Source organism: Nannospalax galili, unplaced genomic scaffold (genome assembly GCF_000622305.1).
Source record: "Nannospalax galili isolate Female #2095 unplaced genomic scaffold, S.galili_v1.0 scaffold591, whole genome shotgun sequence".
Classification (NCBI taxonomy): Eukaryota; Metazoa; Chordata; class Mammalia; order Rodentia; family Spalacidae; genus Nannospalax; species Nannospalax galili.
The window spans coordinates 5,513,075-5,524,449 of NW_008330926.1; the positions used below are offsets into that span (position 1 = coordinate 5,513,075).

At 40.9% G+C, this 11,375-nt stretch overlaps 1 protein-coding gene across 1 annotated transcript; it reads left to right on the top strand.

The window, feature by feature from the left end:
• The first annotated feature begins 2,972 nt into the window (after positions 1-2,972).
• On the top strand, positions 2,973-3,272 carry LOC103751999 (small proline-rich protein 2D). The gene is made up of 2 exons (XM_008855646.1): positions 2,973-3,020; positions 3,102-3,272. Exons 1-2 carry the CDS (start codon positions 2,973-2,975, stop codon positions 3,270-3,272), a joined length of 219 nt encoding a protein of 72 aa, XP_008853868.1.
• Positions 3,273-11,375: the final 8,103 nt, after the last annotated feature.

The window sequence follows — 11,375 nt, forward strand, 5'->3', positions numbered from 1 at the left end:
TGTCTTCTTGGTCAATTGGTGAGCTCAAGCTGTGGCAGCAGGAAGGGGCCATGCCCAAAGGGGGATGAGGGGACTAGCCTCTGTTATTTTCACATTTATATATGTATTTTTTATTTTGAGAAATTCATACTTGGAGTACTATATTTACATAATTTCCTCTCCAGTCCAACTCTTCTTATGTCCCCCCTCCCTCTGAATTTTATGATTTCTTCTTTGATAATTATTATCACCTATACATATATACGTTTATATATGCATATATATACACACATATATACATATATACATATATAATGTACTGAGTCTATTTAATAGTGCTTGTGTGTACATGTGTTTAGGACTGACAACTTGGAACTGGATACTAATTTTTTTGGATATGCTGAATGAGATAAGAGTATTATTGTTCTTGGTAAATACTTTTATTTTTGCTATAAATTTTTAAATTTTCTAATCAAAGAATTATAAGATGTATATAATAATTTACCTAATTTTATTTTAAAAATTTACGTTGGCAGGACTATTTTTTTTCTAATGATATATAACACATAGCAGTAAAATATGAGATAAAATAAGTTATGTTTTATAAAAACATTAAAGTTCTGTTCTTTCTACTTGGGTTTTCCTGTAGTAATGAATATATAGTAAAATCTTGGAAAATCAGGAGATAAAAGCAGTGGGATTGAATATATTTCTATTTGATCCTTCATGATCATAAACAAAGGGATGGAGAGATGGCTCAGAGAATAAGAACTGTTCTTCCAGAACACACATGGCAGCTAACAACTATCAGTAACTTCAGTTCTAGGGGAGGAGTCCGATGCCCTCTTCTGACCTCCATGGGAATTGCATGACACAAGTGCACTTACACACATGCAGACATACTGACCCTTACACATAAAATAAAAATAATAAATAAAATATTTTAAAAAGATCATAAGCAAATTTCATGGGATACATACATAGCTAGATGACAGATAAAATGGAAGATCCACCGTGTGTGTGTATGTGTGCACACGTGTGTGTCTGTTGCATTTGAACTAGTCAGTGTTCTGTGTCTCTTGGAAGTTCCAACTTAGAGAAACTTCAATTGTTGTATACCACATTTAATCTCTGATAGCTTTACACATAGGTGATCTGTGACAGATTTTGTATATTCAAGTCAACCATCTAATCTAGGGCAGTTGTGATTTTAGTTCTTGTTCTGTCATGATTATTGGTCTTGTGGCATATTCAGAAGGCGAGACTCAAGGTATACCCCAAATTATGTTATTTGACATGGCAGACCTTAGGACTGCCAAGATAACACCTAAGGCCACCAGCACAGCATCCACTCTAGTAGGCAAGTATTATTTTCCCTTGTTTACAGGGACAGTATCAAACTCAGTGTAGTCACTTTTCTGTTGCTGTGATAGAAACACTAACCTGAGCAACTTATCAAAAGAAGAGTTTATTTGAGCTTACGGTTCCAGGGGAATTACAGTCCCTCATGGCAGGGAGGCATGGTGGCTGGAGGTGGCTGGAACAAGAGCAGGAGAAGCTAAGCTCTCACATCATCATGCAGGCACAGGAAGCAAGAGAGCGACTGGAGATCTGGCAAGGCTTAAGAACTCTCTGAGCCCACCCCCAGTGATGTGCTTCCTCCAGGATAGCCACACCTTCTAAAACCTCCCAAAACAGTGCCACCATCTGGGGACAGAATGTCCAAATACTTGGAGCCTATGAGGGACATTATCATTCAAACCATTGCACCCAGGTAGAAGTGTCCTGTTGCTGGGTACAGGTGTCATCAAAGATCAAACTTAAACCACACTTACAGTGCCCTTCAGTTGTCCCCTTCCTCCAGCACACTGGCAAAGAATATGAAGAAAGCAGAAAGAGAAATAGGCTTATCTACCACATAAGAGCAGTTAGCTGAAGCAGAACAAATAAGATGGTTTAAGACACAGGAGGGCAGGAATGCAATTGTCTTCAATCAAGAAAGACAACTTTGACAACCAGTTAGAAAATACCCAGCTAATCTAACTGCCAGGAACCATTGAGACCCAGAAGAAAGGATGGTCTCTGAGTCACAGCACTTCCATGAACAGGATGCTCCCCACTTTGGAGAGCCCAGTCAAGACACTTACATATGGATTTGCATTTTGGTTAGGAAACCCTTGGTCCTACCCACTATTAGGCAGTTCAATTTCCTGCTGGGTGGGGCAAAGAGTCCTACAAAGAGGTCCTCTGTGCATGACTATGGAACTCCTGGTGCTCAGTCCTGTTCTACTCTGAAAAACCAGGTGAGTTTGAATTGTCTTTTTGGCTTTCTCATGTGCTGAATTTAATTTGGAGAGAGTAAGCTTGGTGATCATGAGATGAATGTTACAAAGTAGGCAAATATTTAAAAATGGAATACAATGATTCCCTGAATTCATTGGATTTTCAATTTGACTGATAATAGTTGATATCCATATGAAAATTCAACTTCTCATGGTTTGATTTGAAGAGGACAGAACAGAGAGTTTTCCTCTTTCCTATGTTTTGTTTTGGTGTCTTTTTCCAAAGGCTTACATCTTAGGAAGTGTTCAGACCCTTGAAGTTTCCTGAGATGCTTTCGGCTGGGCATACCAGTCAACCTGCTGGGGTGTCACAAACAAAAATGGTGATAAGAATTGTTATTGAGATTGCTCAGGGTTTCAGAACTTGGGACTGGATTTCTTGAAGATATTATTGTACGCAAATAGCATTACTTGGTTCTTTGAAACAGAGAAAAAGACATGACATAAAAGGAAGATTTCCCAAGACTAATGAAACAAATAACTGACACAGGAGGGAAAACCAGGAAGTCCTAAAAGGAGTAGGAAGATCAATGCATATGGACACAGAGAGGAGTAACATCTGACATTCAATAAACTGACCTTTCCTCTGCAGGGATCACTTCTTCTGAACACTGTCATGTAATTCCTTTCAGATTTCTAGAATCCAGCAAGATGTCTTACCATCAGCAGCAGTGCATGCAGCCCTGCCAGCCTCCTCCTGTGTGCTCACCCCCAAAGTGCCCTGAGCCCTGTCCTCCCCCAAAGAGCCCTGAGCCCTGTCCTCCCCCAAAGAGCCCTGAGCCCTGTCCACCCCCAAAGTGCCCTGAGCCCTGTCCTCCCCCAAAGTGCCCTGAGCCCTGTCCTCCCCCAAAGTGCCCTGAGCCATGCCCCCCTCAGCCATGCCAGCAGAAATGGCCTCCTGTGCAACCTCCTCCACCCTGCCAGCAGAAGTGCCCACCCAAAAGCAAGTGACGGCTTCAGGAGTCATCAGGACCAAGGGAAGATACGAAGTCTCGTCTACTTCTATAGCAACACCTTCACCTTCCCTTCAAAGCCTGTCATGGAAGCAGAAGGATCTGCTCCACTCTTTATCCTTTAGCCTGTCTGTGATCCCCAGAGGGTAAGGCGTTTTCCTGAGGCTGCTCTGTCATGGAGTTGCCTGAGAATGATCCTATCTCAGTGGTTCCAGCATCCCAAATGTTCAGAAGGAAGAACACAGCTGTCCCCTCAGTGCCAACAGAGGATGTCTTCCAAGTCTGTTTTGTTCCATTTCCTGAATAAAGTTTGGTGATAGTGTAAACATGTTCTCATATAGGTTTATTTTTATGCTTCTTTGATTTGCTTTGTTGCAAACAGGTTTTGGTTGAATTTTGGCTCATACTAAAACATTGCTTGTATGGTATATCGAACTCATGTATTTTTCCTAATCAGCGTTTAATTGCTTGAGGAACAGAATTGCAATCTCTTCCTTTAGCACATTCTATTTTTAGAAAAATGTGTGCTGTTCACAGATGCATATACTCTGACGATATTCTTTATTTCACTGCCCACCTGCCCACTGCCCACTCTTCCCTGTCCTCGGCTGTAGCTGCTACATGTCGACTTCCATCTATTCTGCTTTCCACATGTGAAACAAAATACACAATGCTTGTTTCCAAAACATGCTTATTTTACTAGTGCAGTTCCATCCATTTGCCTATAAATGACATGATTTCATTCTTCATTATGCCTGAATACTACTCCAATATGCATAAATGCCACATCTTCTCAATCCAGCCACCCTTTGGTGAACACTGAGGCTGGTTAGATAACGTGCATATTATTCAGAGTACTGAAATAAACATGGGATCGCAAGCATCCCTACTATGTGCTGCATGTGACTTCCTTGCCTACATACTCAAGTGATATAGCTTAAATAGTTCTATTTTTAGTGTTTAACTCCATACTGATTTACATATTGGATGGACTAATGTGATTTCTCACCACCAGTGTATATGTTTCCCTTTTCCTTGAGATCCTTGCCAGTACTTGTTATTATTATTTTGGTGATACACATTCTCACTGGGTATGAAGGAATTCCAGTATAGAATTGATTATACTTCCTAGACTGCAAAAGAGGCTGAACATTTTTATGTGTTATTGTAAGATGGGGAAACACCTAATTATATCAAACACTTATCTTTGGCATTAAATCGAATTAAGGCATCATTTGATTGGCACAAGGCACCAACAGCTACCACCATGATTACCGTTACCATCATCAACATCATTACCGTGATCTTCGACATCACAACATTGACTAAAACACATCTGGTAAGCCAGTAAGTGGCTTGGACATAACTAGCATAGGTAAGATTTAATATAAGATTACATATATATAAGATTAAAGACATGGTATAATTAAGATTAAAATACATATGGTATATATAAGATTAAAAATATGGTATATTTCATATTTTTCTCTTCATTCAATTTTCTTATTGAACTCATTTTCTATCTAATATTGTAGATAAAGAGCTGTATGGAATTAGTTGAGTATATTACACAAAAGTTTGGCAGTGTTGAAAACAGTAATTCAGAAAAAGGTAGAGGAGTCTAAAAATGACAAATTAGCTCTCTTTTTCCACATTTCTCTGTCTTCTACAGCATACAAACATTAATATCCTTATATTGGGCCTCCTCTCTGGAGTTATTTTATGAATTGATCCAGTCTTCATGTGATCAAATTGTGCTTCCCATGTTTGTTTAGAATTGAAATTTATTGCGGTTATAAAGCTGTCTTATAAGTGCTGATCTAACTGGACAATTCAGGCATGACGAGAAAACTATACCCTTTCTTATGGATTGCAATGTGCAAAATGAGACTGTAACTGGAATGAGAAGGAGGCACCCTCCTCTATCAATAAAGTTTAAAATATCATTTCCTATTGCATCATGAATATATGTTTTCTGGACAGGTTTGAGTGTACATTATTTTTCCAAATTAGTATTTGGATCCTGTCCATGGCAGCTGAACCTGATCCTTAATGGGGCCTTGAAAATAGACAATGTTGGAAAGGGTTCTTTTTATATGTTGTTTGAGACAGGGTCTCCCTGCAGCTCCAGCTGACTTGGAACTCACTATGTAGACCAGGCTAGCCTCAATTTCACAGAGATCCACCTGCCTCTGTCTCCAAAGTGGGGGAATCAAAGGTGTGTACGATCATGCCTGGTTAAAAAAAAAAAAAGATAAGGATTGATTAGAATCATAAAGTTGAGTATGCCTTTCCAATAATGTCTTTTATAAGGAACCAACATACCTTCCTTATGAAAAGGAGTGAAATTTTCTGTGGTAAGTGTCATAAGAACAGACGACTCTTGCCAACATAGAACACATACATGACAATGAAGCAAGGAGAAGCCACATAGTCTTGTGACCCTGTGTGGAGAGTAAAACATTCTTAGGAATTGAAGGAATGAAGGTCCGCCTCTTATGGGGGCTTCAACCTGTTCAGACTGCAGTGAAACTTCTCCTGTGAAAGCTCTCAATGGAAACTTTCCTTCAATCTGTCCAGACCAGGGCAGATTCCTCTATAGCATCAGCAGTAAAGGTGGCTCTTCCAAGTGCTTGTGTGCTGACTTTAGTGTCTTGTTCCCCTTAAAACCTCACAGTGCTTAGACTCGTGTCCATCTTGGGAGTCCTCCTCAATGAAATGCCCCTTCCTTATTTTCTAGTGACATCTCTGCAGTGTCTTGGTTTGGGACCACAGCATCAAGACAAGGTTCAGATGTCTTAGGACCAGGAGATAACAAAACAACAGGTCTTCAGAAAGATACCATACAGTTGAGACTTTTAAGCAACAGTATCTCATAGATACCAATATGTGTAATTGCTTACCTGGGAAGTGATCAGCTAAGTTCAGTACCAGGGCTATTTAAGTTTCATTGACTTATAAGATGAGGTTCATGTATCATGGTTGAACAGATGTTTGCTCTCTTTAATCTGTTTTTATCTACGATAGTGTTTCATGATTAATTGCTCTCTCAAGATGTGTGTCTCTAGATTTAGGCTGTCAAAATCAAGGACTTTTTCCACACTGACTCGAATTCCTGTGGTGATGTTTGTTTGTCAAATGACTAACATGGAACAATATAATTTTCTTTTTCTTTTTTTTTTTTTTTAATCCTAACTAGTTTATTTACAGAAGAGTGGGCACCCCTCCATTTATGGCTGCACTGGAGAGTCCATGCTCAAATACAGATCCTGTGACTTCTTGAGAGCCCCACAGAATGGCAAGAGAGGTGCCTCATGACATTCTCGGCTTATATATCCTTAGCCCCTCCCCCACATACAGCTATGATCAACTGATTGGGTGGGACGGGTAACTGACTCCCCTCCTTGACTCTTTGCTGACAGTGGGAAGGAGGTGTGGCTATAGCTTGCTGGCATAGTGGTCAGCGGACACTTCCAGTTAGCACTCCACCCCTTCCTCCAGCTCTTACATTCTTTCCACCAACCTCTTCCGCAAAAGTCCCTGAGTCTTGGAGAGGGTGGTAGGTGTGGGGTGATGTTCCTCTCATTGTGGCAAGGCACTGAACTTCCAGGTCTCTGTATCATCTGTTTTCCATGGGCTGTTGGCGTATTTCAGCAGGATTCCATCTACTATAAAAACACACACAGCAAGAAGCAAGAACATCTAAACAGTGGCTGCTATAATAATTTATGGGTGTAAACACAAATGCTTGGGTGGTACTTTAGCAGGTGCATCATTTCCATCTAAGAAAATAATTGCAGTGACTTCCCACTGGTCATATATTCTCCCCTGCCATAGGGGGTTGGCCTGGTCTACAGTAGCAGATGTGTGTTCCACCCCTAGGAGCAGGCATTACGTCCAATAGAAAATTTGCTGGTTGTACTATACACTAGATGTGCCACTACTGTACCAGCAGGACCATCTTGTTTGGCATGTTGATAGTGCGACATGTGGGTCTGTAGTTGAGCAGAATTTTAGGAGATGATTCTCCCCCAGTCATGTGCATATTGCCTTATGGCATCATGAAAGCCGCCCATCCAGTGACAGGGAGTTTCCAGTTTAGTCCAGGCTTGAGTTCTCCCTCTCCTGCACTCACATCATGAAGTAGGGTTTATCCATCCACTTCCAGTGTACAACCAGCATCATTGGCAATGGACTTTATTGTTTTGGGGACCTCTAGGGTGTCTCAGGCCCTCAGCTCAAAGGGGGGCAACCCACCTGTGGCACTGGGATTTTCATTTAATAACTGTATTGCTTATGGAAGGGTTTTCTTCCATCCTGGTAGGATTCCTTCTGTGCTTAAGGCTTTTTTTTTTTCTTTCTTTCTTCTTTTAACTATGTATCTGTAAAAAGTTTCCCCCCTTTATTCCCATAGTTCTTTGTATAGCCCTCACCCCCCATCCATTTTAACTAACCCTTTTTTACATATTTCTCCCCTAGTAACACCTGTCTCCTACTCTTCTTTCTTGGGTTCCTTCTTTTCCTTTACCTCCCTGGTTCCCTTCCATATTCCTGTGGAACAATATCTTTAACTACTCTGAACATCAATTTCTCTATCTTCTGAGTGAAAATGCCAACCTCGTCTTAAGCATTCAATGGCTTACAGTGATACCTGGCATATTAAATTCCTCAGTGCAGAGCTATTATATCACCATCCTGAACATTGTCACAACCTTTAGTAGCACATTTGTCCTATAAGAAAGTGACACACATAGGCTTGGTTATGATAGAGGGGAAGCTCTGAATCTTTGTTAACTTCTTTTTCAGAAACAGTCTGATAAAATGAGATTTTAAGAGCTTTCTACTTCTGGGAAGATAGAGAACACTACTTTCCTTATGATTATTACTAGGTACTTCCCCCAAACACCTAATTTTAAGGAATGCAGAGAAAATGATCCCATCTAAGGCATTTGAAATCTGAGGACTGACACAGTGCTGAGTCCCCTAGGTTTGTTTTGAGACGGGGTCTCATGTAGCTTCTGATCCTCCTGGCTTCACCTCCCCAGTGCTAGGATTGCCAGCTTATTCCACCATGCCTGCTGCATGCAGTGTTGGGGATAGCCCAAGACTTCCTGTATGTTAGGAAATTACTCTACAAACGGAGCTGCATTTCTAGTTACTAAGTTTCTTTTTCATTATGTGTATGCAAAATGTGATGGAGAAGCAGAAATCATCAGAATATTGAGAGGCATTTATCCCAGAAACCTCAACACAGTCTCTCTCTTGTTACTGGACAAATCAAGAGAATTCTAGCAAGATGGAAATCTTATAGGCAGCAACTTTCCTAGACCAGGCTGGCCTTGCACTCACAGAGATCCACCTGCCTCTGCCTCCCGAGTGCTGGGATTAAAGGTGTGAGCCACCAGGCCTGGCTTACTTGTTTTGTTCTACAACAATCCACTAATATTACTGTATAAGTGGAGTCTACCACATCACACCCATAGTCTTTCTTACTAAGCAATTTCCATCATTTGATACATCATGTTTCACTGTTTGCACTCTTTGTCTTACTAATTAAGTTTGTTTGATGAGTTTATTCATGTATTCAATGCATTCTCTTATCAAGTCTTGGAGTTTCTTTTGGTTTTTGTCCTTCCAATCAGTGCATCTATGAATTATTTTGTGTATGTATTCTGGAAGCAAGACTTTTCCTTTCATATGTTCTGAGGAATAGAAAGTTTGGTTATAATGTATTCATATTAAACACATGATGTTTAGTCACTGCATTATCTCTGTGATACCTTTCTTTAATTTTTTAATGTGTATTTTTATGCATTTTATGCAATAAATCTTGATTATTTTTAGACACCCCCATCTATACTCCCTATATAAGCCCTCCCCACCAGATTTTCATGCATTCTGTCTTATATGTTAAGAACTATCAAGTCAAGCTTTTGTACCCAGGTGTCTCTCAGTGCAAGTTCATCCACTGGGGTCTAGTCAGCTGCCGGTGCCAGCCGGCCAAGACAGACAGTACCTGAAAGGGGGAGTGAGGATTGAAAGAAAGAACGAGAGACAGGAAAGATGCTCGGGAGGACTGACAGTGAATACTGCAGCCCCGGTTTATTTCAGCTCCACCTTTTTATACAAAAGAACTCAATTAGTTACAACAGCTGTTTTTCCCCACCTGTACCTGAGGGTCAAGGAGCAGTCAGATCAAAGGCTTCTTTGATCCTTTTGTTTACCACTATTGCCTCCAGGTCAGGTATTGTGAGGCTCTCCACATAAACACATCCCTCCTGAATAGGCAGATTAAGTACTGGTATGCATAACACAAACTCAGTAAACAAGGCTGCCACAGCTCAATGCACATAATAGATTAGCAGCTCCCGACATCTCCTCTTTCTTTTTTTATTTTAATAACCCCAGATTATGCTATATCTAGGACAGAAGGACCGTGCCTGTCAGACAGAAGGACCATGCCTGTCTTAGGTTGTCTTCTGCTGGAGCAAAGCCTTACCCGTCATCAGCACATAACTTCCATCAGCTACGCCCTGTCTTAGGTTGACTTTCTCCCAGAAGATCTTACCCGTCTTTGACTACCGGCCTCTGTTAGGGGAGGGAGTGCAATCTCATATCATGCACAGCTGCCTTGACTTGCCACAGGCATAAATAACTTTACTGCCACCAGATGAAAACAAAGACAGGAGGAAAAGCATGTAAGGAGGCTCTCAGCCTTTTTAGAATATCTGCTGGTGCTTACAGGGTGGAAATGCGGAAAAAAATTTTTGTTTTTTCTATTATCTCTTGGCAATAACACATTGACATTGGTACAATATCCACTTTGTCCCACAAGCACACATCTTTTTAACAAAACAAATAGGCAACCCGCTTCCCAATCCAAAATAATCATCAGGCGTTTTGAAGCAGGCTGAGCAATTAACCAAGAGTCATTCACAGTCACTACTATCTCTTTTTTCTCCCATATCATGGGGTGCAATGTTGTGGATCAGGAACATAAGTCCAGTATAATTCAGCCACAATCACTTGCAAGAACATCATCATCAGCCACGTTTGTCTCCTCATCATCCTTTTCTACTTCTTTTTTCTTTGGCGCTCATCCGGCGAACCTCACCAGCCTTTCTGGCAGCCACCTGGCTTCATCTGTGTCCTTTGGAAAAACACAAACATGCCCTCTTCCCCAAATTAATACAGGGTCAGGGCCATTCCATTGTCCAGTTAAAGGATCCTTCCACCTGACTTGGGCGTAGGTATCCTGTGACTGAGGATGCCACATTCTATCTGCCACAGAGCAGTCATTTTTATCCAAATTCAAAAAGTTTAAAATGAAAAGAGTATGATGTAAAAGATTACTTGGTGTCTGGGGATATAACTCCCCATTTTTTATTTTTTGTAATTGTGTTTTTAAAGCACCATGAGCTCTTTCCACTATACCTTGTCCTTGTGGGTTATATGGTATCCCAGTTTTATGCTCAATGCCCAATTGCAAACAGAAACGTTGGAACTCCTGACTGGTATAGCCAGAGCCATTATCTGTTTTTATAACGTTAGGGATCCCAGCTATGGAAAAGCAAGTCAAGCAATGAGTTATAACATTTTTTGTGGTTTCCCCTGTTTGCGCAGTAGCCATAATAAAGCCAGAAAATGTATCTATCATAACATGTACATACCTTTGCCTGCCAAAATCTGATAACTCACCTTTCTTTCTAAAAGGCCTAATAGCAGCTTGACAGGCTCCATTAGCATTCTCAAATGCAAGCTGTTTCACTAAAAGTAAACCTGCTTCACTATCCCCCAGCAAGCGACCGGCAGTTTGCAGAAGTCGAGCCACGAAATCCTGATATGGCTCATCCGGACCTTGCCTGATCTTAGACAAATCCTCAGTCTGCCTACCACTAGACGGCAGTTTATACCAGGCTCTTCGGGCTGCAGCATTGATCTGCACATAGGCTGCAACATCGTACTGCAACTGCTGAGCAGTATCCCTATATTGTCCTTCACCAGCTAACATATCAACTATGGGAATATTTTGCGCTCTATTGGTATTCACTGTCACCTGGCACTGTTTCTCATACTCAGATTTCCACAACAGATAATCTCC

Excerpts from the sequence above, each read along its gene's own strand:
- LOC103751999 (XM_008855646.1), top strand. The coding sequence starts at position 2,973 with ATGTCTTACCATCAGCAGCAGTGCATGCAGCCCTGCCAGCCTCCTCCT. Across the intron at positions 3,021-3,101 it reads AGCCCTGCCAGCCTCCTCCT|CCCTGTCCACCCCCAAAGTG; the intron begins GTGTGCTCACCC and ends AAGAGCCCTGAG.